This window comes from Callithrix jacchus, chromosome 14 (assembly GCF_049354715.1).
Source record: "Callithrix jacchus isolate 240 chromosome 14, calJac240_pri, whole genome shotgun sequence".
In the NCBI taxonomy this organism is placed as follows: Eukaryota; Metazoa; Chordata; class Mammalia; order Primates; family Cebidae; genus Callithrix; species Callithrix jacchus.
The window spans coordinates 58573305-58601176 of NC_133515.1; the positions used below are offsets into that span (position 1 = coordinate 58573305).

Here is a 27872-nt window from a genome sequence, read left to right on the forward strand (position 1 = left end):
TTCTTTTTCATTTGGGCTTTGAAGTGATAGTAAAATAAATGGAAAGATGTTTTTTGTTTTTGTTTTTTGGAGACACAGTCTTGCTCTGTTGCCAAGGCTGGAGTGCAGTGGCACAACCGTGGCTCCCTGCAGTCTTGACCTCCCAGGCTCAAACTCCCACCTCAGTCTCCTGAGTAGCTGGGACTACAGGTGTGCACACCATGCCCAGCCAATTTTTTGTAGATATGGGATTTTGCCATGTTGCTGGAGTCTGATCTTGAATTCCTGAGCTCAAGCAGCCCACCCACCTTGGCCACCCAAAGAGCTGGGATCCCAGGAATGAGCTGCCACACCCAGCCCATGAAAAGGTCTTAAAACGGACATCTGGGAATAGAGATAGGGTAAGAGTTTCTGGCAGGAGCTTTTAATTTAAGATCATAAAAGACCAACCAGGCGTGGTGGCTCATGCCTGTAATCCCAGCACTTTGGGAGGCCCAGGCAGGCAGATCATGAGGTTAGGAGTTGGAAACCAGCCTAACCAACATGGTGAAATACAAAATACAAAAAATAGGCATGGTGGCATGCATCTGTAATCCCAGCTACTCAGGAGGCTGAGGCAGGTGAATCGCTTGAACCTGGGAGGCAGAGGTTGAAGTGAGCCAAGATCACGCCACTGCACTCCATCCTGGGCAACAAAGCGAGACTCCATCTCAAAAAAAAAAAATAATAATAAAAGGCCTGGCGTGCCAGTAGTAGTCTCAGCTTTTTAGGGCTGAGGTAGGAGGATTGCTTGAGACCAGGAGTTTGAGGCTGTAGTTCGTGATGATCACACCTGTGAATAGCCATCTGTACTCCAGCCTTAAAATAATCAAATGGATTATGAATTTTTAGCTGCGAGGTGACCTCCTTTGAGGTAGTAGCTATAAATTGAGAAAAGAACAGAGCTCAAGACTGAGTCTTGTTGATATGACCACATTTGTTCATTCATCCAGAATTACCTCATTGAGTGCTGCTTCTGGGCTGGACACTATCTTTAGTCTGGATTTTTTTCACAGGTGGGGGTAGTTTTGATGAGATGAGACTGTCTCCTAGTCAAGAGCGCAGTGGCATGATCACATCTCACTGCAGCCTTGACCTTCCGGGTTCAAGTGACCCTTCCCTTTCAGCCTTCTGAGTAGCCGGGACTACAGGTGCACACCACCACGCCCAGCTAATGTTTTTTAATTTTTAGCAGAGATGAGGTCTCACTGTGATGCCCAGGCTGGTCTCAAACTCCTGTCCTCAAACAGTTCTCCCTTGGCCTCCCAAAGTCCTGGGATTACAGGCATGAACCTCTATATCCAGCCTAATTGGGATTTTTAAAGTGCAGTTGAAAGTTTTTGAAGAGTTTATGCAGAGCAATGACATGACTCAAAATACTTAATAGTATCAATCAGTGGAATTGAAGAGAAGCAATAAGTGGGAAACTCAAATGAGATTGCTGCATACTCCAAGCAAAAGATAATGTTGGATTGGATTGAGGTGATGGAGATGGACAGAGATGAATGGATTTTGTGATATATATTGAAGGTAGTATTGACAGAGCATGCGATGGATCAGATATTGGTAATCAGGAAGAAGGAAGATCAGTAACCATTAACTATTTCCCAAGGTCCGTCCTCAGCATTGGAAAAGAACTCTAAATATAAATGCCATTTAGTTTCTGGTATTTTGACTAGATCAAATTTTAAAAGTTAAGAATGAAGGACCAGGTGCAATGGCTCCCACCTCTAATTCTGGCACTTCGGGAGCCCAAGGCGGGCAGATCACCTGAGGTTGGGGGTTCAAGACCACCCTGGCCAACATGATGAAACCCTGTCTCTACTGAAAACACAAAAATTAGCTGGGTATGGTGGCACAATCCTGTAATCCTAGCTACCCAGGAGGCTGAGGCAGGAGAAACTTGAACCCCGGAGGTGGAGGTTGCAGTGAGCCAAGATCACACAACTGCAATCCAACCTGGGCAACAGAGCGAGACTCTGTATTAAAAAAAAAAAAAAAAAAAAAGGAAAAAAACATCAAAAGAAAGTAATGATGAAAAGGTGCTCAGTTGCCTGAATTCAGATTTCATTGTTTACCTGGACCTTTTCTCAGAACATTGATGGTAGCCAAAATGGAAAGGGCAATGGATGGCTGGATAAAAGGTTTTAGGTTTCATTCTGTTAGTAATATCCATAGACCTAACTGTAGGTAGTACTATCTATAGAGCTAGTCTCCAGAAAGACCAAAGCATGATTAGAAGATTGGGGCTTTGAACCTCATCCTCCAACCTCCAGGAAGGGAGAGAGGCTGAGGGTTTATTAATCACCAGTGGCCAGTGATTTATTTAATAATACCTGTTTAATGAAGCCTCCATAAAAGGCCAGTAGGACTGGTTTTGGAGAGCTTCCAGATAACCAAGTGGAGATTCTTGGAGGTTAATGTGCATAGGGGGGGAATGCAACCTTTGAGCCTCTTACTCAATACCTTGCTCTATGCCCCTCTTCATTTGTATCCTTTAAAATATCCTTTATATTATAATAAACCAGTAAATATAACTGTTTCCCTGAGTTTTGTGAGCTACTTTAGCAAACTAATCAAATCCAAGGAGGGGGTCATGGGAAGCCTGATTTATAGGCATTTGGTTGTAAGCACCCGTAAAACAACCCGTGCTTGCAATTGGCGTTAGAAGTAGGGGCAGTCTTACAGGGCTGATCCCTCAACTGTGGGATCTGACACTATCTCCAGGTAAACAGTGTCGAAGGTGAATTGGGGAACACCCATCTGGTGTACAGTGTGGAACTGATTGATTATCGGTGGGAAGAAATCACCATACTTCTTGATGACAAAGGTGACAGCAGTGGTTTGTGTTGTGAGAATGTAGTATGAGAAACAGTTTATTCCTATATTCTCACGCTCACCTTTTGTGAATTATTGTAGCCTATGTGTGGAAGTAACCAAATATTTAGCAAACTAACTCAAACAAAATGGATAGGTGCTTTAAAAGGGGTTGATAATGATATAAAAGTACAAATGAACTAGATAATGGTTAAATATATATTTACTGCTAGTAAAAACTGTTGACCATGTGACAAAACAGAAACAATTATTTAATAGCTCTGACAACAAGTTATCCCTCTTAAAAAGTTCAGTTTTTAAACAGATACTTTTTAAAAAAAATTAGATGTGGGAGTCTCACTGCATTGGCCAGGCTGTCTTAAACTGCTGGGCTCAAGTAATCCACTTGCCTTAGCTTCCCAAAATGCTAAAATTACAGGCTTGAGCCATGTATATTGGGTTTTAAAGTTCAAACATTTAAAAATTTTGCTTATGTTATCTTCTTATAAGCCTTTTCTATTTCAGCATGTGTTTTATATGCATTAATATACTAATATATTCTTGTATATAATATACAAGTGAATTGAGGTGCAGTCAAAAATATTTTGGAGATCACTGTTCATGAAGCCACTTTGAGGAGGCCTAAGAAGATGACTTGGAATTAGGGAGCCTGAGTGGGTACCCTGATGCTTTAACCAGTGCTGACCAGAATAGCTGTATTTTTATATTTTTTATATATGGAGGTACTCAGTAAATTTTTTTTTGTAGAAGGGGTTCTGGTTTTTTAAAAAAATGTTTGAAAACTTTTGTGGTTGATGAGAGACACTGAAGGGTTTTTTGTTTGTTTGTTTTGAGACAAAGTCTTACTCTGTCACCAGGCTGGAGTGCAGTGGCACGATGTTGGCTCACTGCAGCCTCTGCCTCCCGGGTTCCAGTGATTCTCCTGCCTTAGCCTCCAAGTAGCTGGGACTACAGGCATGTGCCATCACGGCCAACTAATTTTTGTATTTTTAGTAGAGATGGGGTTTCACCTCGTTGGCCAGGATGGTCTTGATCTGTTAACCTCGTGATCCGCCTGCCTTGGTTTCCCAAAGTGCTATGATTACAGGTGTGAGCCACTGCGCCTGGCTGAAACTGAAAGATTTTAAACAAAGGAGTGGCTTGATAGAATTTTAGACTAATTCTGGTAGCAAGTTGCTCTTCCAGAAAGAATAGCCAGGAAGAAGGTAGAACACAGATTTCCAGCTATTTTTACCTGATTACACAGAAAATAAGAAATATTAATCTGAGGCCCTGATAATTAAAGAATATTTTTCATTTACTGTTTAAAGCCAAAAAGTACTGAAATGATCCCATTTTCAAAACTTTGTCTTTGATCTGGGGATGACTTTTAGTTTGTATTTCTTCATGTCAGGTCGTAATATTTATAAGTACTAGTTAAACAAATTATTAAACCTAAGGTGTTTTATAGATTATATTTTTGGTAGAGCATAAACTCAATTTGTGTGTATTTTTTTGAAAAAGTTTTAACCATATTAAACTTTAATTGTTATATATCCTTAAAAGATTGTTTATTTCATTTGAGTATTACAGTGTTTTTAGTGTTTAAAAACGTGTGTGGAGGCTGGGTGCAGTGGCTTACACCTGTAGTCCCAGCACTTTGGGAGGTTGAGGCCAGCAGATCGCTTGAGCCCAGGGATTGGAGTTCCAGACCAACCTGGGCAAAATGGTGAAACTCTGTCTCTTCATAAACTTAGTGTGGCATAGTTTGTATACCTGTAGTCCCAGCTACTTGGGATGCTGAGGTGGGAGGATTGCTGGAGCCTCGAAGGTCAAGGCTGCAGTTAGTCGTGATTGTACCCCTACACTCTAGCTTGGTGACAGAGCTAGACACTGTTTCAAGGGGGAAACAAACAACAACAGAATATATATATGTATATTTGTCTGTGTGTGTGTGTGTTTTATTAGTATATTTGTGTGTGTGTTTTATTGTGTGTGTGTGTGTATGTTATTAGAAACCCTAGTTTCTAATACAAGGGTTGACAACCTTCTAGTGTGACTAACCTTTTGGTAGGCATATAATTGAAGACATTCTAGGAGACTGCTTACCTAAACCTTGGGCTAATTTTCCTACAGCCTAAGGTACTGAACTGGGGGCTGTTGGAAGCTCTTGTAAATAAGAGCAGATAGCTTTGTTTCACCATGGTGTTGCATTTCTTAAGATCCTAAAGTCTTTTCCAGATTTTAAAAAAAAAAGGCAAAAATAGAGTTAAGCCTTAACCTGTTTTTGGGTATTGGTTAGCTCACCTTTAACCAACTCAAAGGGAAGGATAAATACGTAGGTGGTTAGTGAATGGAACAGCTGGTTTTCTGGAAGCAACAGAAAGTAGATGATTGGAATTTCTCTGTTGAAAACAGTTTTGGCCAAGAATGGCTGGCCTTTTTATAAATTTAATTTGGGTAACATGAATCAGAGCCTACTAACCTGTTTTAATAGTTTTTGTTTTAGAAAATTGCTCAGTGTCATTTTTAGTACCAAAGTTACTATTTTATTGCCAATATATTACTAATAATGCCAATCAAATATACATTAATTGCCCTTATCCCAGGTATTTGTCATTGCTGTGCTGTTTCCAGTCCTCTTGATTTTTATTTATATTTTGTAGATATTTCTTTTCTAGTATGATGATGTAGAAACATTTATTTTTAAACAGGATACATTAATTGTTTGGTCAGAAGCAGAGAACTATGATTTGGCTCTGAGTTTTCAGGAAAAAGCTGGCTGTGATGAGATCTGGGAAAAAATATGTCAGGTAAGTTTTTTTTTTTTCAATATTTAACTTAACATTTGCATATTTTCTTGAATTTTTGTTTCCTTTTTACTTCAAATGTATGTATTAGGATGTGGATAGAGAGTGTCTTAGTGTGAGACTTGATAATTTAACTTGAAATTGTTTATATTCTACAGCAAAGTATTTTAAATTTTTTAAAAACGACTTTGTCATAGTTTTGTTTTACCACTTTAGATTTTGATAGCATATGCTCATAATTAATACCTTATATTGTAGAATGGCAAGTACTTTAAACAAACTAAAAGAAGATTAATTAAGCCAGGCTTTTAGATTAAAGAAATAAATACTTGATCATACGTTTAACTAATGTTTATGAATACCGTACCAGGCACTAATGATCGACAGTATTCAAGAGTTCAGTTTATGTAGAACTTATAAGGTAGCAGGATATGTAGAATATGTGGTAACTCTTAAGTAACTGGAATTTTTTAAAAGAAACTTTTTGTTTTAGAATAGTTTTAGATTTACAGAAAACGTAACTATGATGCAGAAGATAAACATCTTTTATTTAGAACTAGGGTGTTGATTTACATATCTGCTAGAATATAAATTTATATGGTGGATAATTTATTCTAGTTCTTACAATATTAGATTATACCTTGTCCCATCCTACCAGCCCGCCCCCATATGTCAACACCTACTTTTTAATATATGTTCTTGGATATAAATGTATTTGTCCAGCTGGACACAGTGGAGCACGCCTGTAATCCCAGCACTTTGGGAGGCCAAGGTGGGCAGATCACCTGAGCTCAAGAGTTCAAGACTAGCCTGGCTACCGTGGTGAAACCTTATCTCTACTCAAAATACAAAAATTAGCTGGGTTTGGTAGCCCGTGCCTGTAGTCCCATCTGCTGGGGAGGCTGAGGCAGGTGTGTAACTCAAACCTGGGAGGTGGAGGTTGCCGTGAGCCGAGATCGCGCCATTGCACTCCAGCCTGGGTAACAAGAGTGAAACTCCGTCTCAAAAAAAAAAAAAAAATTTATTACTCTTTTCACTTAGGTAGTTCAGGAGGTCTCTAAGACCACTCTCAATTTCTATAATTCAATGGAAAAACTCACAGCATTCAGCATACCTGTTACACTCACAGTTACAGCTTATTATAGCAAAATGATACAGATTCAAATCACCAATGGGAAAAGGTGCGTAGGGTAGAGTCTAGGAGAGTTTCAGTCTTGAGCTTCTAATTCTCTCTCCCAGTGGAATCGTGCAGACAGCACTTACTTCTCCCAGCAGTGGTATACAGCAGCACACATTCAGTATTGCCAACTAGAGAAGTTTACTCAAACCTTTGTTTCTAGGGTTTTCACTGGGGATTAGGGTTCACATAAGCATGGCTGACTGCCTGTGTGGCTGACCTTATTCCAGCACCTCCAGAGGTCAAGGATATCTTGGGGTCCAAGGCCCCCACCGTAAACAACTTGTTAGCATAGCATGTCTGGCATAGGTAGAAGCCCCCAGGCAAACAAAAACACTATTACGAAGCAGGATATTCTGAGTACTTAGAGTTTACCTCCCTGGAACTAGACAAGGGCCAGACTTTTCCTTTGGCAAGGTCAGTTCTTTATTGCACAGGCCATTCCTTGACGAAGACTTTCTTACACCAAAATGATCATATTTGTGTGAGCATCTACATTTAGCATAGATGCTCCCACAGATGAAAAAATAATATCAGTATGAATATACCTAGCATTTGGGGCCAGTATGGAGTAGAGATAGGTTTAAAGAAACAACTAACTTTCCCTATAAAATTATGACATAACTTTTATGTTTTTGTACTACTTTGATTTCTTTTTTTTTTTTTGACATGCAGTTTTGCTCGTTACCCAGGCTGGAGTGCAATGGCACGATCACGGCTCACCGCACCCTCCACCTCCTGGGTTCAGGCAATTCTCCTTCCTCAGCCTCCTGAGTAGCTGGGATTACAGGCACGCACTAACATGCCCAGCCAATTTTTTTTTGTATCTTCAGTAGAGACGGGGTTTCACCATTTTGACCAGGATGGTCTTGATCTCTTGACCTCGTGATCCACCCGCCTCGGCCTTCCAAAGTGCTGGGATTACAGGCTTGAGCCACCACGCCCGGCCCTACTTTGATTTCTTATTCTCCTTGATCTGCAGATTGTACCTTATGATAAACTTGTACAGAACTGTATACCATAGAAACTGATAGGCAACAAAATCCAGCTTTTTGTCAGTCCAGTTGTTTTTTTTTTCTTTTTTCTCTTAGGTTTCAGACCATAATTCTGTAGGGCCAGTGACTTTCTTTTTCCTTAGTTTACTTTTATTGTTCAAATAACTGCAGCATGGGCCAGTGATTTTTCTATCAGCATTATATCCTCTGGATGCTTTAACTCAATCTCCCAGTACATTTGATCATCTCTAAGAGTATTACCATAAGATTTATATAGATGAAGTGGTTGAAACAACAATAATAGTGTTACACCATATCATAGTATGGTAGTAGATATAACCTAGCATATTACTAGAATCCCACTTAGTCATTAACAGTTGGTCTGATTTATCCTCATATTGTATGTCAAAATGTCTCCCAGAGCAGCATCACTCTTCAAAGCTTACAGGCTCCCATTTGACTTGGTGAGGTTCTAAGAAGAGGGTTGCTCTTGGCAGACCTATTGCTTCACCCTTCCAGGATCTGATAACTGAGCTAAGAGACAGTGTCATCACTTGCTTCAGCCTTTCTTGAGGCATCAGTGTTTTGGGTTTTTTTTTGTTTTTTTTTTTTTTTGTTTTTTTTTTTGAGATATGGTATGGCTCTCCCCAGGCTAGAGTACAATGGTGGGATCTTGGCTCACTGCAACCTCTGCCTCCCAGGCTCAAGGGATTCTCCCACTTCAGCCTTCCTAATAACTGGGACTATAGACCTGTGCCACCATGCCTGGCTAATTTTTGTATTTTCTGTAGAGGTGAGGTTTCACCATGTTTCAAGGATGGTCTTGAACACCTGAGCTCGTGATCTGCCCACCTCACCCTCCCAAAGTGTTGGGATTACAGGCATGAGCCACAGCACCTAGCTTAGGCGCCAATGTTAATACTGGATTTTCTTTGCTACATTACTCATTTTTTCATTCCTTTGCCCTCTTACTGTTTCTTCTTTCCATTTGTCATTGATTTTTATTTTTATTCTTGTCATTGATTTTATTCAAACTTGTCCACCTTTGGAAGGGATATTAGATGTAGCCACTCTGATGCTTTAGCAAAGTTAACTCTTTACCGCACAACACAGTACTCCTTTAAATCTATGCATGTTGCTGAATATACAGTTTTTGCTCCGAACTACTGCATGATATTTCACAAAATCATATGTCATGTTTTAGTTTTTCAGTTCTGGGAAGTCATTGCTGATCTTTGAAAGAACAATTTCAGTTTTATTAAGAGCCATGTTACTTAGTTATTTCTTAATCTCTTATAATGAGAAATAGTACAAAAGAGTTTTTCTGCAAAAGTTTGATGGTTCAGAGATTTCAGAGTGTCTTAAACGGAATGGAGAATGATGAAATAGAAGGAACCATTGGAGAGAAAGAAATAATAAAAACAAGAGCCAAGATAATTTTTATATGTTGAGCTTTCAGAAAGCATTAAGTATAGAAGTACCTTTTGAAATGTTAACCTTAGGAAATGGTATGGATATTTTCTTTGAAATCAATGAAGGAAATGCTTGAAGGTAAGTTGTGAGATGGAGAAGTGTTGGAGGAAGTTGAGTACTGATGGACTTTTTAGTCAAAGGAAGAAGCCTTCACATCTTCTGAGTCTTAAAGGTGAATGTAATGTCTGAGAAGTTGGGAAGTGAAAAAAATATTTAAAGTAGCAGCTGTAAGGGACGACGATAGGATTATGGAATAGAGAACTTTAATTGAAAAACCCTATTGATAGTGTGAATTTATGGTGAACCTATACAGCACAGTTCATTGGCTGTCTTTAAGATGTTATGATCAGATTTTGTTGTAGTAATATGATCCTAAAATGTCAATGGCTTGCCATAGCAAAAGTTGAGTTCTCCTTAATGCTGTTTGACCAGTTGGGGAAGGGGCCCTACTCATCAGAGTCATTCAGGGACCAAGCTGGAAGGGAATGTATTTTATTTTATTTCTTCCTATTCTACTTATTTTATGTTAATATTATTTTTTGAGAGAATCTTGCTCTGTCACCAGGCTGGAGTACAGTGGTGCGATCTCAGCTCACTGCAACTTCTGCCTCCTGGGTTCAAGCGATTCTCCTGCCTCAGCCTCCCAAAGTAGCTGGGATTGCAGGTGCATGCCACCACACCCAGCTAATTTTTGTATTTTTAGTAGAGACAGGGTTTCACCATGTTGGCCAGGCTGGTCTGGAACTCCTGGCCTAAAGTGATTGACTAGCCTCGGCCTCCCAAAGTGCTGGGATAATAGCGTGAGCCACGACACCCAGCCGAGATTTCATTTTAATACTTCTAAAATCACTGCAAAGTGAGAAGGAAAGGTGGTGAATCAGAGGACCAGCTTTTAAAAGTTCTGCCCTGAAGTTAAACAGAACACTTTTGTTCACATTTATTTGGCTAAAGCAAGTTATACAACTGCAAGTATTCATGGAGACAAAGAAATCATCTCTCTCAAAAGGGAGAGAATGAGAAATACTTTGTAGAGAGCACTGATTCTACCTATATAGATATTTAGGTTTCTGTGGGATTGACAGGTCAGATCAATGAAAGTTAATTAGTAGGGAATCCAGGAAGTTTACAAGGATTAGTACTAGATAACATAGAAATAAACATTGTAATTTAGTAAATGCTTCTAGAGTTGTGCTTTTATTCTTAAACATATGCAAACTATATTCATTTGAAGTGTAGGTTAACTCATCTGATTTCTACTTATTCTTTCTGTATCACCTATGATTCTTCTTCCTTCCTCCCTTACACTTTGCTTCTCTTTTTCTCAATACTGTCATAGTTTGGCTTTAATCCAGATTTCTCTCTTCTGCTCTGTTGTCTTTCCTGAGTAGTAAGACCACAGATTTAGTTGCCAGCTGAATATTCAAACACCTCAACCTTAATAAAACTAATTTCTAACAGCCATTCTTCCCCATTGTTCCCATGTTTTGTTAAAGAAGTTGTAATCCTTCTAATGAAAGGTTTAATAATATAGGGTGTCTTGTGATTTCTCCACTTTTGTAGCTTTCTCTCATCTTTCCCATTCTCTGTTTGTCCCACCATCACTATCCAAGTTCAAGTAGTACATGTAGACTTTAGAATAACGCTCTAAAATTCATCTCTGTTTTTAAATTTATCCCGTAGGACCAATGCCAGATTAACTTCCTAAAGGAAGGTCTTCACATTCACTTCCCTACACAATAACTCAGTGTTTTAACTTGATATTCCACTTTCTGGCTACAGTCAACATTTGTAGTTTCGGTGTTTGCCACATTCATGTCATATATTTCCATCTCTCTACTTCTGGGCTGTTTCCCTTCAGCTTTGAGTACCTTTATCTCCTATCTGAATTATATCCATCTTGAAGGCCGATTCAAGATACCAAATGTCACTGCTCTTAGGATTTTTTTTCGGCTGCCTCCACCTCTATTTCACAAAGAATTACTAGGATGTTTTTCTCAATTTCACAAAGATCTAGTAGGAAATTTTTCTCAGTTTCAGTGGTATTTTATCTAAACTGCTGTTAAGAGTTCAGTACTTACACTTTCTCTTACATTAATGTGTCAGTTTCCCTAGGCCCATACTCTGTTGAGAACTCAGAAGTAAAAGTACTGTCATCCATTAAGGAATTCACGTACTTCTTTCTCTAAGTTTTTTATCTACTTTGTGCTTTTAAATATTTTTTCATGTTTTGCTTTGGTGGATTTGGAGGTTTGTGAAACTTTTTCTACTCATATTTGAGAATTTTGAGGTAGAGAAGAATGAGGATAGTTGCACTGTTGGGTTAGAAATTACTTTTTTTTTTTGAGACCGGGGCCCACTCTGTTGCCCAGGCTGGACTGCAATGGTGTGATCTTGGCTCACTGCATCCTCTGCCTCCCAGGCTCAAGTGATTCCTCTGTCTCAGCCTCCTGAGTAGTTGGGATTACAGGTGCTTGCAACCACACCCAGCTAATTTTTATATTTTTAGTAGAGACAGGGTTCCACCATGTTGGTCATGCTGGTCTTGAACTCCTGACCCCAAGTAATCCATGTTCCTCGGTCTTCCAAAGTGCTGGGATTACAGGCATGAGTCACCATGCCTGTCCGGAATTACCCTTTTGAGACAGGGTCTCACTCGGTTGCCTAGGCTAGAGTACAGTGACAAAATCACAGCTCACTGTAGCCTCGAACTCCCATGCTCTAGCGATCCTTCCGTCTCAGCCTCCCAAATAGCTGGGACTACAAGCATGCACCACCACACCCAGCTAATCTTTATTTTTGTAGAGATGGAGTCTCACTATGTTGCCTAGGCTAATCTTGTACTCCTAGTCTCAAGCAGTCCTCCTGCCTCTGTCTCCCAAAGAACTGGTATTATAGGTGTGAGCCATTGTGCCGGCTAATTTTATTTATTTAATTTTTTTTAAGAGACAAGGTCTCCCTCTATTGCCACTGGAGTGTATTGATGCAATCATAGTGTACTGTATCCTCAGACCCCTGGGCTCAAGTGACCTTCTGCTTCAGCCTCCCAAGTAGCTGGGACTACAGGTGCGTGCCACACACCTGGCTTAGGAATTAGAACAATTTCGTGAAGAGTACATTTCTAAACTTTTTTTTTTTTTTTTTTGAGACTGTCACCCAGCGTAGAGTACAGTGGCGTAATCTTGGCTCACTGCAATCTCTGGTTCCCGGGTACAAGCGATTCTTATGCCTCTGAAAATTTTTTGTTGTTGAGTAATTTTTTATAGAAAATTTATGTTAGCTATGCTTATCTTGAGCTGTCAACTTGAATCAAAAAACTGTTGTTCGTTTGTTATGTTGTGATTTTTATCTAGATATTAGAACTTGGGGGCTTTATCATAGATGTTAAATGAATGCCTGATTTTTAAAAAACAGATTTTTTTCTTTCTTTCTTTCTTTTTTTTAAGATGGAGTTTTCCTCTTGTTGCCCAGGCTAGAGTACAATGGTGCGACCTTGCCTCACTGCACCCTCCGCCTTCCAGGTTCAAGTTATTCTCCTGCCTCAGCTTCCCGAGTAGCTAGGACTTTAGGCACATGCCACCACACCTGGCTAATTTTTGTATTTTTAGTAGATACGGGGTTTCACCATGTTGCCCAGGCTGGTTTCAAACTCCTAATCTCAAGTGATCTCCCTGCCTCAGCTACCTAAAGTGCTGGGACTATAGCCGTGAGCCACTGTGCCTGGCCAGTCACTACTAATTAAAAGTGAAGTCTAGGCCAGGCATGGTGGCTAACACCTGTAATCCCAGCACTTCAGGTGTCTGAGGCAGGAGACACTGTCTCCACAAAAAGTAAAATGTTAGCTAGGTGTAGTGACACATGCCTGTAGTCTCAGGCACTTGGGAGGCAAAGGCAGGAGGATTGCTTGAGCCCAGAAATTTAGTGTGACAGTGAGCTGTGATCACACCACTGCACCCAGCCTGAGCAACAGAGCTAGATCCTGTTTCTATTAAAAATAATAATAGGCCGGGCATGGTGGCTCACGCCTGTAATCCCAGCACTTTGGGAGGCCGAGGCGGGCAGATCACCTGAGGTCGGGAGTTCAAGACCAGTCTGACCAACATGGTGAAACCCCATCTCAAAAATAATAAATAAATAAATAAATAATAATAACAATAACAATAATAGGCCGGGCGTGGTGGCTCACGCCTGTAATTCCAGCACTTTGGGAGGCCTAGGCGGGTGGATCATGAGGTCAGAAGTTTGAGACCAGCCGGACAAACATGGTGAAATCCTGTCTCTACTAAAAATACAAAAAATTAGCTGGACATGGTGGTAGACGCCTGTAATCCCAGCTACTTGGAAGGCTGAGGCAGGAGAGTTGTGTGAACCCAGAAGGCGGAGGTTGCAGTGAGCCAAGATTGTGCCACTGCACTCCAGCCTGGGGGAGAGAGTGAGACTCCATCTCAGAAAATAATAATAATAAATTAATAAGTGACTATTAGTATTTATTCTTTGTATAATATTTACTTAAAGTCAGTGGTCAGGGATTTGATTTCCAAAATTTTGAATTCTTTTGTATTTTAATGTAATTAGCTGTACACTTGGATATTTTTAGGTTCAAGGTAAAGACCCATCAGTGGAAGTCACACAGGACCTCATTGATGAATCCGAAGAAGAACGATTTGAAGAAATGCCTGAAACTAGTCATCTGATTGACCTGCCCACATGTGAACTCAATAAACTTGAAGAGATTGCTGACTTAGTTACCTCAGTGCTCTCCTCACCTATCCGTAGGGAAAAGCTGGCTCTCGCCTTGGAAAATGAAGGCTATATTAAAAAACTACTGCAGCTGTTCCAAGCTTGTGAGAACCTAGAAAACACTGAAGGCTTACACCATTTGTATGAAATTATTAGAGGAATCTTATTCCTAAATAAGGCAACTCTTTTTGAGGTAATGTTTTCTGATGAGTGTATCATGGATGTCGTGGGATGCCTTGAATATGACCCTGCTTTGGCTCAGCCAAAAAGACATAGAGAATTCTTGACCAAAACTGCAAAGTTTAAGGAAGTTATACCAATAACAGACTCTGAACTAAGACAAAAAATACATCAGACTTACAGGGTACAGTACATTCAGGACATCATTTTGCCCACACCATCTGTTTTTGAAGAGAATTTTCTTTCTACTCTCACGTCTTTTATTTTCTTCAACAAAGTTGAGATAGTCAGCATGTTGCAGGTAAGTAATAAGATATTCTTCACAATTCCATTTTTCAGATATCTAGTTCCCTTAATAGTTCAAGCTGGTGTTCATACCTTCTATTTTTGAAAGATTTATTTTGTTTAAATGTACCATTAAGTACATTAAAAGTAAACAAAAGAAATTAGGACTTTATATCTTGTGGTTTCAGGGCAGCCTTTTTGTTTGTTTGTTTGTTTGTTTGTTTGTTTGTTTGTTTGTTGAGATGGAGTCTTGCTCATTCTGTCACCCAGGCTGGAATGCAGTGGCGCAATCTTGGCTCACTGCAACCTCCACCTCCTGAGTTCAAGTCATTCTCCTGCCTCAGACTCCTGAGTAGTTGGGACCACAGGTGTGCACTGCCATGCCCGACTGATTTTTTTGTATTTTTAGTAGAAACGGTTTCACCATGTTGCCCAGGCTGGTGTTGAACTCCTGAGCTCAGGCAGTCCACATGCCTCGGCCTCCCAAAGTGCTGGGATTACAGGCATGAGCCACTGTGCCCGGCCCAACCTTGTATATTTTTAAGTGGTCTATGTTTCAGTTTTTTAAAAATATTTAATATTTGTTTTCTAAAATTGAGGTAGAATATACATAACATAAAATTTACCGTTTTAGCAATTTTTAAGTGTGCAATTAAATGACATTAAGTATATTTGCAGTGTTATGCAACAGTCACCACTATTCATTTCCAGAACTTTTTCATCATCCCAAACAGAAACTCTGAACCCATTGAATAATAACTCCCCATGTTCCCTCCTTCTTGGTCCTGGTAACAACTATTCTCTTTATGAATTTGCCTATTCTCTCTCTCTCTCTCTATTTATATATATAGATGGTGCAACTATTTTATTTATTTATTTATTTTGAGATAAAGTTCTGCTCTTGTTGCCCAAGTTGGAGTGCAATGGCACGACCTCAGCTCACTGCATCATCTGCCTCCCAGGCTCAAATGATTCTCCTGCCTTAGCCTCCTGAATAGCTGGGATTACAGGTTCGCACCACCACGTCTGGCTAATTTTTTGTATTCTTAGTAGAAACAAGATTTCACCGTGTTAGCCAGGCTGGTCTTAAACTCCTGACCTCAGGTGGTCTGCCCGACTTGGCCTCCCAAAGTGCTGGGATCGCAGGCATGAGCCATTGCACCCAACCGATGCAGCTGTTTTTAACCCTTTTCCTCTCTGTCCTGAGAATACTCACCAGTAGTGCTTACAGTCAGTGTTTACCCTGAGATAACTTTGCCACAAAATACCTAGCTTTTATCATTATTTTCACATTGCTATAGTATATTGACTTTGGAAACAAAAGACATCATTCTATGTATAGCATTCTGGTGTTAGGAGTGGTATATTCATTTACAAAATATAGTAGTTCTTCATTGCTGAAAATGTCAAATCCTAGAAAACAGCATTCCTGCACATGATGTTAATGTCATTCTTGAACAGTTGTTGGCCAAAGATTCATTTGATGAATCTGATTTTTTTTTTAAATAGACAATTCTGATGATTCATACAATTCTGATGTTCTGTTTAGAAATAACTCCAAGAGGCTGGGCACAGTGGCTCACACCTGTAATTGCAGCACTTTGGGAGGCTGAGGCTTGTGGATCACAAGGCCAGGAGATTGAGGCCATCCTGGCTAACACGGTGAAACCCTGTCTCTAAGAAAAATACAAAAAGTTAGCTGGGCATGGTGGCATGCACCTGTAATCCCAGCTACTTGGGAGGCTGAGGCAGGAGAATCACTTGAACCCAGGAGGTGGAGGTTGCAGTGAGCCGAGATTGTATCATTGCTCTCCAGCCTGGGCAACAGAGCAAGACAACGTCTCTAAAAATAATAATAATAATAATAACTCCAAGAACAGTTTTTATATTTTATTTTTACATTGAAAATCAGGTTTGCTTCAGCCTCAATGAGCATGTTTATGGAAAATTAAATGAGTGCTGGCAGCAAGCTACACCTTTTTTTCCTAAATGGGGAAAGGGTTAAAAGTATCTTTTCTTCCATTTTGAGAGGTAGTTATTATTGGGGTGTGTCTAAGAATGTGGGTATTTGCTATATGAAGGTGATTTTATTCTGTCTCCTTGAGTTGTGAAATACGAGTTTTACACTGTATTTATCATGTTAATCCTTTACACCCTAACAGTATAGTAAGCATGCTTTTTAAGTACTTGTCTCATAACTGCTTTTATTTCCATATCAATCACTAAGTTTATTGAGCAGCTACCATATACTTAGTGTTGTGGTTCTCAGAGTGTGGTTTGTGGACCTCTGGGAGTCCCTGAGACCTTCTTAGAGGCGTTTATGAGGTTTTCTTTTTTGTAGTTTGATGTCACTGTGAGGCTGCGTTTTTTTGTTTTTGTTTTTGTTTTTGAGACGGAGTTTTGCTCTTGTTACCCAGGCCATGCAGTGGCACGATCTCGGCTCACCGCAACCTCTGCCTCCTGGGTTCAAGCAGTTCTCTTGCCTCAGAGTAATTCCTCAGCCTCCCTAGTAGCTGGGACTACAGGCACGTGCCACCATGCCCAGCTAATTTTTGTGTTTTTAGTAGAGATGGGGTTTCACCATGTTGACCAGGATGGTATCAAACTCCTGACCTCGTGATCCACCTGCCTTGGCCTCCTAAAGTGCTGGGATTATAGGCATGAGTCGTCGCGCCCAGCAAGGCTGTTTTTTTTTCCATGTACTTTTGTCTAAAGAACATAGTGCAACAAATTGAATGTCTAAAAAGATAAATGAGTATCTAGTTGTCTTCTGTTAAGTCAGATGTTGAGATTTGCAAAAATGTAAATGGGGCTACTCTTCTAAATGTTTAAAATTTTAAATCATATATAGCTGTTTCTCTTAAAATATATTTACATAAACATAAAATGGTTATTTTTTTAAATGAGCTCATAAATACATTCACAAGTCTTGGTTTTAATAGTAATTATGGTAAATATTGATGAACATAACCTACATAATAAAAGCTCTTAGGGTCCTCCATAATTTTTAAAAATTTATTTTTTATATAGAGATAGGATCTTACTATGTTGCCCAGGCTTATTGCAAACTCCTGGCCTCAAGTGATCCTTCTGCCGCAACCTCCGAAAGTGCTGAGATTATAGTTGTGAGCCACTGCACCTGGCCTCTGCATAATTTTTAAGAGTTTAGGCTGGGTGTGGTGGCTCACGCCTATAATTCCAGAACTTTGGGTGGCCAAAGTGGGTGGATCACTTGAGGCCTGGAGTTCAAGACCAGTCTGACCAACATGGTGAAACCCTATCTCTAAAAATACAAAAATTAGCCAGGCATGGTGGCACATGCCTGTAATCTCAGCTACTGAGGAGACTGAAGTGGGAGAATTGCTTGAACCCAGGAGGCAGAGGTTGCAGTGAGCCGAAATTGCACCACTGCACTCCAGCCTGGGTGACAGAGCAAGACTCCATCTAAAAAAAAAGAGTTTAAAAGGGTCCTGATATAAATAATAGAAACTCTGACTTAGTGCTTAGTTAGGTAGATTTCATTTTGTGACATTTTTAACCAGTAGTCACCTGTTTTTGTTACTTTATTTTTGTATAGGATTTCTTTTCTTTCAGATCATTTATTCACCAACCAATTTTTTGTTTATTCCCCAATAATGAGTGTGGGGGAGGTTAGATGTAGACATCATCTTCTTTTTATAATATATAGGACTTTTTTTAAAAAAACTGTAATATACAATTCAGTTGATGTTTTACTTGTTGACAGAAAAACAGTTAATAGTTTTAGGAGATTGGAAGTAGAGTCACAGTCTGTATGTAGTTGATAAAAAGGGGTCCCAATAACAGAAGCTCAAATGTAGCTTTCAGATATGTCTTCAGAAGGGTTTCCAAATTCATAATAATAAATTGTAAATTTTTCTTATATTCAGAAAATAAATTATGTAAACTATAAATATATGTAAAATTTTGTATGTAATTTTACGTATTTTATAATAGATTTATTTGTGAAGTCTGTAATTATGTAAATCAAATGCAGCTTTGTCTTTTTCTGAAAAAAAGGCCTACTCATTTCTGCTTCGTGAGATGCATTTCATGAAATAGCCAGATTCTGTGAACTGTTATTTACATAGGATTTACTACTTAATTATCTCTTATGTGCCAGCAGTGATGTTGAATTTTTTTTTAAATTTTCGATTCAGAGGGTACATATGGTTATTTGTTACATGGCTATTGCATGACTGATGGTAGAGATTGGACTTCTAGTGTACCCATCACCCAGATATTGAACATAGTACCCAGTAGATAATTTTTAAACCTTCACTCCCTTCCCATGCTACCCCTTTTTGGAGTTCCCATTGTCTGTTATCTCCATCTTGATATCCATGTTTATCCACTTGTAAGTGAGAACATGTGATACTTGATTTTCTGCTGCTGCGTTCACTTAGGATAATGGCCTCCAGCTCTATTCATGTTGCTACAAAAGACGTGATTTCATTCTTATTTTTATTTTATTGATTTTGAGGAGTCTCGCTCCGTTGCCCAGGCTGGAGTACAGTGGCACAATCTCAGCTCACTGCAACCTCCGCCTCCCGAATTCAAGAGATTCTTCTGCCTCAGCCTCCTGAGTAGCTGGGACAGGCACGAACCACCATGCCTGGCTAATTTTTTTTATTTTTAGTAGAGATAGGGTTTCACCATAGTGGCCAGGCTGGTCTCAAACTCCTGACCTTGTGATCCGCCTGCCTCAGCCTTTCAAAGTGCTGGAATTACAGGTGTGAGCCACCATGCCCGGTGATTTTATTCTTTTTTAACATTTCATAGTGTTCCACAGTGTATATATGCACCACATTTTCTTTGACTAATCATCTGTTGGTAAACACCTAGGTGGGTTCCATGACTTTGCTATTGTGAATAGTGCTGCGGTCAACATACAAGTTCAGGTGTCTCTTTAATGTAATGCTTTCTTTTCCTTTGGGTATGAATTGTGTTTTCAACAATATGTGAAAAGGAAAGAAGTAAGATTGTGGCCATGGCCTCTGTTTTATTTTATTTTTTTGTAGAGGTCGGGTTTTGCTGTGTTGCCTAAACAGTTCTTAACTGGCCTCAAGCAATCCTGGTGGCCAGTATTCCAAAATGTTGGGATTACAAGCATGAGCCTCCATGCCTGGCCCTATAGTGGCCTCTAAGCACTTATTTCCTAAAGTCTAACTGTGAGAGTTCCATGTAGAAATGTTTGGGTAGGAATAGACACCTTTCTGGCTATCTAATACACTTACCTGTGGTTTCTTAAATGAGCGTTAACTTGCTGCTATATGAGTTTAGAAGGCAAGCAAATATGTAAGAATTTTATCTAACTTGGCCAAAGTGAGGTGGTGTAGAGGTCCTTATTGTAAATCCTAGCCTAAATTAGGTTAATTAACTGAGAAATTACATGAAAGAATTTAGCATAGTCAGTGGCTCATAGTATGTGTGCAGTGGCTCCTAGTATGTATGTATTAACATGTGGACAATCTCTTAAGCATGATAGGGACATAAGACTTAAGCTAATATGAATTTTCTAGCTAATTGCAGATCAAAATTCCCTGTTCCAGAATTGAGCAATGTACTTTTAAATGTTTTAGAAATTATTATTACTATTTTGAGACAGAGTGTTGCTCTATCGCCCAGGCTGGAGTGCAGTGGTGCCATCTTGGCTCACTGCAGCCTCCGCCTTCTGGGTTCAAGTGATTCTTCTGCCTCAACCTCCCTGGGAGCTGGGATTACAGGTGTCAGCCACCATGCCTGGCTATTTTTTTTATTTTTAGTATAGACGGAGTTTCACCATGTTGCCACGCTTGTCTTGAACTCCCACCCTCAGGTGATCTGTCTACCTCGACCTCCCAGAATGCTGGGACTACAGGCGTGAGCCACTGTGCCCGGCCAGAAATTAAGTTATTGAAAGCCAATAAAGTGAGGTTATTTCTGCACAAACAGCTACAGAATAAGATCCTTTTCAGAACAGAAAGTTTTAATTTCTCCCCTTAATAGAAATGATGGAGGACAGGAATCTCAAATGTTGACATTTTAACACATGTACATATATTTCTGCTATTCCATAGGTAAGAATTAAGCTTAAAATTAGCCTAGCAGGATCACAGTGGTTTAGTTCTCTTTTTAACATATTTGGCCAATATTAAGGTTTTGGCACTGAAAGAGAAAAATTTCTAACTTCCCATCCAAGTTACAAATTAAATATCTAAAATCTTCAAATACTCTTTAAAAAACTGTTTAGGGTAATAAGACTTTTCCTTTTGTTTTTAGAGATATTTCTTTGGATTCAAGTGTAGGATTTAATATGTTAAATTTTATTTTATTAGATTTGACCCATCCAGCTTCTGTGTGTATCTTTTGCTTTGGTTTGATTCATAAGTTTGAAATACTTAGAAACTGTCCTGTGGTTTACTTAATAGGAGTGACAAAAACCTCATTCATTATTTGAGAGACCTGGGTTCTAAATCCATCTGTTACTGGCTACCCTCAGAAAAGTTCACTTTTTGGACTTCAGTCTCTTGAAATTTAAAATTGGACTTGACAGTCTCTATAATATTGCAAAATCTGATCTAATTCTAGATTTCTGTGTTTATGTGTTTCTAAAAATGAATGGGTTCTGTTTTTTCTTTTGTTTGGCCTGTGTTTATATTACTGCAAATTGAAACTGTTTAGAAGCAACCTCTATCTTTCCCCACAGTGTTTTTTTATGTTATCCCGAAAAGCAGCCACACAAATTTTGACTTAAATATATAGGTTTTATTAAAACAAAAGCTGTTAAAGCCAAATAGAAAAGGAAAACTAAAGAGATTAGTTTGATTACTTGGAGAACCAGAGATTTTGGAGTAAGTGTTTGAACTATATGATAGACTGTAAGTTATTGATTATTTGCTTCTTTCATAAATATATTGGAACAGAGTGCTTTTATAGCTTAATGAATATTATCAAAAGTAATACTGGAAATCATGAAAAAGTAGTAGGAATCCACATTCTCTTAATGGACTGTAATAATTGAGATTGCCTCTATCTGTAATACTTTATGCAGTTCTCTTAATCAGCCTGTAAGTATTGAATCATGTAAGAAGAATTCAAGTGCCAAATTGCATTTATCAAGGTGTTGGAACTTTTTTCTTATAAAAAATTTTTGAAAAAAATTTAAAAATTTCAGGTAGTAAAGGATGAAGATATAATCTACAATAGATTCAGGAAAATAGAAATTTATAAAAGGTGTGAATGGAGGTAAATATGTACTTACTCACCCTAATCTAAAATATTGAGACTAAAAGTATATGGAAAAATGTAGGCTGGGCACAGTGGCTCATGCCTGTAATCCTAGCTCTGTTGGGAGGCTGAGGTGGGAGGATTGTTTGAGGCCAGGAGTTCGGTACCAGCCTGGACAACGAAGTGAGATGCCGCTGCCATCTCTACAAAAAATTTAAAAAACTTAGCCAGGTTTAGTGGCATTTGCCTGTTGTCCCCGCTACATGGGAGTCTGAGGCAGGAAGATTGCTTGAGCCCAGGAGGTCGAGGCTGCAGTGAGCCATGTTTGTACCACTGCACTCCAGCCTGGGCAACAGAGTGAGACTCAAGAAAAAAAAAAAAAGGAAAAAGTAACTTGAGGGCTAAATAGAAGATTACATATGCATATAAACTCCCTCAAAAGATGGATGTTCAGGCCGTAGTGCATGAGGTCCAAAAGGAGGCAGTGAAATACCAAAGGAAACACCATTCTGATGAGGCTAATGAAGTGATTTATCTCTTAATGTTTTGTCTCTTTGAGTAGCACCAGTTGGTGTTTAGTGGAAGAGCATGTTATACTCTCTGATTGTACCTAGTGGTTTCTATTCATTTTTTGAAAATATGTGCTTAACCTTATTTCAAAAAGAATTTAAGGGATTGAATTTAAGTTTGTCACTTTTTTCAAACATTTTAGCAGATTTTGATGAAATCTTCTCTAAGGTGAATTTTAATGTTTATGCCCATTTTTCCTTTGTAATTTAATAGTCTGTGCTTATTGTAGAAAATTAGAAAATATCAGCTGGGCACGGTGGCTCACGCCTGTAATCCCAGCACTTTGGGAGGCCGAGGCGGGTGGATCACGAGGTCGAGATCGAGACCATTCTAGTCAACATGGTGAAACCTCGTCTCTACTAAAAATACAAAAAGTTAGCTGGGCATGGTGGCGCGTGCCTGTAATCCCAGCTACTCAGGAGGCTGAGGCAAGAGAATTGCCTGAACCCAGGAGGCGGAGATTGTGGTGAGCCGAGATCCGCCATTGCACTCCAGCCTGGGTAACAAGAGTGAAACTCTGTCTCAAAAAAAAAAAAAAAAAGAAAATTAGAAAATATTGATAACCAAAAAAGAAAATCACTCATAACTTATCACCAAGCAATAACCACAGTTAACATTCTAACATGTACTCCTTCTAGACTTTAGATACATAAATTAATTTTTTTTAAATACATGCTTGACTATATTTTTGTTTGTCCATTTAAACAATGCCTAGGGTAATTAGCACTTGTGTGTCTTTTTAATACCTCACCGTCATTAGTATGAAAAGCAGTTATTGCAGTATTTTGTCATTTAATTATATCTCTGGGGACCAAAACAATGTCTAAGATTCTGCACCAGTTGATTGTAGGTTATTGTATTTTATGAATTCTTGTATTTTATTTTATTATTTATTTATTTTTTTTGAGAGGGAGTTTCGCTGTTGTTACCCAGGCGGAAGTGCAATGGCATGATCTCGGCTCACCGCAACCTCCACCTTCTGGGTTCAAGCAATTCTCCTGCCTCAGCCTCCTGAGTAGCTGGGACTACAGGCGCGCACCACCATGCCCATCTAATTTTTGTATTTTCATTAGAGATGGGGTTTCACCTTGTTGACCAGGATGGTCTCGATCTCTTGACCTCGTGATCCACCTGCCTCGGCCTTCCAAAGCGCTGGGATTACAGGCATGAGCCACCGCGTCCGGCCGAATTCTTGTATTTTAAATGGCTTTGTAATTTTATCTATTGCCAGAATTCAGCCTCCTTTACTGTTTTCCTTGTTCCTTGTCTTAGAATTCTTCTTTTTCTAATCTGCTGTGGACTGACAATAAGATGTTTAGACTTGTTTGAATTATGTTTAAATTGAGAGTAAGTAGACCCTGAAAGGGGGCTAGAGAATCTTAAGTGAGTTTTCATGTAACACCTCTAGAACAAATATTTTTGTTTTCCAAAGAGTAGTTGAGGTTTTTAAACAAGATATTAATGTATTTATAACAATTGAATGGTGTAGTCAAGTTTTAGAAAATTGTAACACACACATGTACCCCAGAATATTAGGTTTCATGATGAAAATGCTACTTGTCAGCTATTTTTTATGATTGTGTAAGTCATATAAATAACTTTATACTTTTATTAATATGTCATAGTAATTATTTTCCTCATGCAGGAAGATGAGAAGTTTTTGTCTGAAGTTTTTGCACAGTTAACAGATGAGGCTACAGATGATGATAAACGGCGTGAATTGGTAAGTTATTCATGAAATTCAAACTCTTAAAGAGCACTTATTCTTTTGGCACGCATAACTTTTAATCTCGAATTTGCTCACTTGAGGGAATTTTTTATAGATAGTAAGAAATGAAAAGTATGTATTTGAATTGAACTATGAAAGATTATTCCGAGTTTCTAGAATTTGTATATTTTAGAAAATTTTTAGGATGTTCTGGTGTATCACCCACCATCATTGTATGCCTTATAAATCCCCAGATCAGATCACTGCCTTATTTAGAACAGAAGTACAAAACTCACAGATTTTTATGGTTGCAGAAATTCATATTATAGCGATGCTTTTCTTTTTAAAAAAAGAGGTAAGGAAAATGCTTTTTGAATAAATCATGTAAGTAATTTGGTTCTTTGGAAATTTTTTGTTTGCTTTTTGTTATAAGCACTTTCTTTGAAATATAAACCATTTTGAGGAAGAGAATAGTGATTGCTGTTTGCCAGATGTTTGTCATATTTTCCAAACATTATAATGAGATGGGAAGGAAAAGTACACATTATAGTAATGTATATTCAATTCTGTAATTTAGCTATATGATACTGAAAAACTACAAGAGTATCTTCAGTTTCAGATCTTTATTTATTTCTTTGGGATTTCACAAAATAATGAAAAATGGCTGATTAAAACCAGTCATCTTTGGTGTAGTTACTTAGTAGTAGCCTACTTAGTATTCTCAATTGTAATATTGGTGTTTTAGATTAGGGAAGTTTTGATGTATGTTTCAGTCCTTAAACCAATATTATGTTTTTGAGAGATTACTGGGAACTCAGCTAGAGTTGATTTATAGGATGGTTTTAGTGAAAATATGTGTTTATAATTCAAAACAAATTTCTTACCTGGCATTTTTGTGCTGAGTGTCTTTAAAGAGTTAGTGTTAACCTTCTGAAAGATCTCATCTTTTTTTCTTTGTTCTTATTGAGAAAGAGTCTCACTCTGTTGCCCAGACTGGAATGCAGTGATGCAATTTCAGCTCACTGCAACCTCCGCCTCCTGGGTTCAAGCAGTTCTCATGCCTCAGCCTGCCAAGTAGCTGTGATTACAAGCATGCACCACCATGCCCAGCTAATTTTTGTATTTTTAGTTGAGACAGGGTTTCACACTGTTGGGCAACCTGGTCTCTAACTCCTGGACTCAAGTGACCTGCCTGCCTCAGCCTTCCAAAGTGATGGGATTATAGGTGTGAGCCACTGTGCCCACCAGATGTCATCTTTTCATAGTATCCTGGCTCCTCACAACCTTCGTTTAAAAACTTATTAAAAACTAGCACCCCATTAAAAGTATATCTTGTATTTTTGCATGCTAATAGGCCAATAGCCAAATCCAGAATCTTAAATCATGCATGCTTTCATTTGCCTTTTATAGCCAGATATCTCTGTTGTCCTATAAGGGCCCAATGGAGTAAGAAAAATGTTCTGATCACATATTTAAAAGATTCACTTATAAAGATAAGTTGTCAAACACCTCCATTCACTGTGAAAAAAAAAGCAGCTTAGGATGAATCTTTCAGAAAGCCAGATTACATTTTTCTTTATTAGTGTATTTCTCTTTTTGCTTAATAGTGCCCAGTAATGCAAGATTTATTTTTAATGGAGTGCTAGTTTTTAATACATTTTTAATGTAGTTTTGAGGAGCCAGGATACTCTGAAAAGATGAGATTCTTCAGAAGGGTGAATACTACACTATGATAGATTCTTATTATAGTGTGCCCCAAGTTTATGTTTATCAACTTCTCACTAAGATTTCTAACATTACAGGTTAATTTTTTCAAGGAATTTTGTGCGTTTTCTCAGACATTACAACCTCAAAACAGGGATGCATTTTTCAAAACTTTGGCAAAATTGGGAATTCTTCCTGCTCTTGAAATTGTAATGGTAATTATACTGTTTCTTTTCATGTTTTTGAAATAGTAAATTATAATTGATTTATATTATGGATGGGAAAGTATATATTATAGTAATCTATGTTCAGTTCTATGCTTTATCTGTTATTGAATTGCTACAAGAATACCTTCAGTTTCAAGTTTTTATTTATTTAATTTGTAGTATCAGTATGTAATCACTTGCTTATAGTATGGCTTCAAGTGAATAAAAAGAAAAACTCCACATGTTTTTGCAAGACTGTTACATTTTCTGTAACAATATTAAGTGTATTTCATAGAAACCAGTAAAACTTTTGTTTTTAGATCAGTGAGTGTAGTGAGGACAGACTGAAGGGGATTCATGTTGCAGCACAGGGTTAGGGCATGGTTCTTAGACTTTTTTTTAATATATAAGTTTTATCCATTGGTATTTACTTTATGGAAAATTAAAACTAGTTTTTAAAGTATTGATTTTAAAATAACCCATTATATGTCAACATAAATAATATAACTTTTTTCACATTTCCTTGAGATTGAAAATAATATAACTTTTATGAAAAAATAATTTTTCCAAAACAAAAAAATTTAGTGAAAAGAATAGCATTTGTTTTACTTTTTTTTTCCTGCTAATCCCTCTGATACCTTGCTTTATAGAAGGTGTCTAGATTCATATAGCAGCTTCTACATTTAATTTGTGGTGCCATCATATGCACACAGCCTCTGGAAAACCCCACTGTACTTGTGATTGAATGAGAGTAAAAATGACAAAGGCTCAGTAGTATTGTTTATTATTATGAAATAGTTTTAATCTTGTGCACTTCCTGAAAAGTGTTAGGTGTTAGACCCCTCTCACCAGAATTCCCTGGATCACTCCCTGCTGGTCAGGGAGTGTTTTCAGAATCACCTCAAGATTTTGTAACTTATAAGTCATGTATGTTTCATGTGTTAGAGGGGAAAAGTATTTAGGATTACCACCTTAGAAAACTAAGTTGTAGAAAAGGGTAGAAGTGCCCAAAAAGAGTTTTCAAAAGTATGCTCCATTAGGTGAGTGACAGAAAATAGAATCAGTTACTAAGGAGTAACCCTGGCAAATCCAGGACAAAAGGCTTTGAAGACTTTGAAGTCTTAGCTAGGAGACGTTATCCAAATTTTTACCTATGTTTAAATAAATCCCCTTCCCACATTTTTTACACCATTTGTAAAGCATTGCCTTATAATCCTTTGCCGGTTTTTTTTTTTTTTTGAGATGGAGTTTCACTCTTGTTACCCAGGCTGGAGTGCAGTGGCACAATCTCGGCTCACCACAACCTCCGCCTCCTGGATTCAGGCAATTCTCCTGCCTCAGCCTCCCGAGTAGCTGGGATTACAGGCACGCACCACTATGCCCAGCTAATTTTTTGTATTTTTAGTAGAGAGGGGGTTTTCACCTTGTTGACCAGGATGGTCTCGATCTCTTGACCTCGTGATCCACCCACCTCGGCCTCCCAAAGTGCTGGGATTATAGGCTTGAGCCACCGCGCCCGGCCCTGCCAATTCTTATGTTTAAATTCTTGGAATATTTATTTGCTATGGTAAAAATCAGCAGAAACTAATCATTGAATTGCCTATACGTTTTAATATTTGTAAAAAGAAAGGAAGAAAATGCTGCTGAGGTTATACATATTGATTGCAGTACATCTTAATCCAAAAAGTTGAGAGCTAGTGTATGGACTTGGAAAAGAAAAGGGAAATGCAAGAATAACTTTTGTTAACAGTCTCTAAGTAACTTAGTTTTCTTTTATCAGGGCATGGATGATTTGCAAGTCAGATCAGCTGCTACAGATATATTTTCTTATCTAGTAGAATTTAGTCCATCTATGGTCCGCGAGTTTGTAATGCAAGAAGCTCAGCAGAGTGATGACGTAAGTAATAATGGTGGATTTCTATGTGAATTATCTGTAGAGCAGTGTTGGCAAACTATTGAGAGAAA

General features: G+C 38.4%; 1 protein-coding gene across 23 annotated transcripts in view; it reads left to right on the forward strand.

Moving 5' to 3' along the window:
- Positions 1–27872, forward strand: part of PPP4R3B (protein phosphatase 4 regulatory subunit 3B) — an 85851-nt gene that overhangs the window by 7438 nt on the left and 50541 nt on the right. For 13 of the 23 annotated variants that reach the window (XM_054244974.2, XM_078349300.1, XM_035272531.3 and 10 more), the window contains exons 3-6: positions 5550–5648; positions 13885–14508; positions 23935–24012; positions 25800–25916. In XM_054244974.2, coding sequence (XP_054100949.1) covers positions 5550–5648; positions 13885–14508; positions 23935–24012; positions 25800–25916 — 918 coding nt within the window. Of the gene's footprint in view, positions 1–5549; positions 5649–13884; positions 14509–23934; positions 24013–25799; positions 25917–27687; positions 27805–27872 lie in introns of those variants that run through there. The other 10 variants (XM_035272522.3, XM_035272527.3, XM_035272523.3 and 7 more) reach the window with 2 other exon arrangements.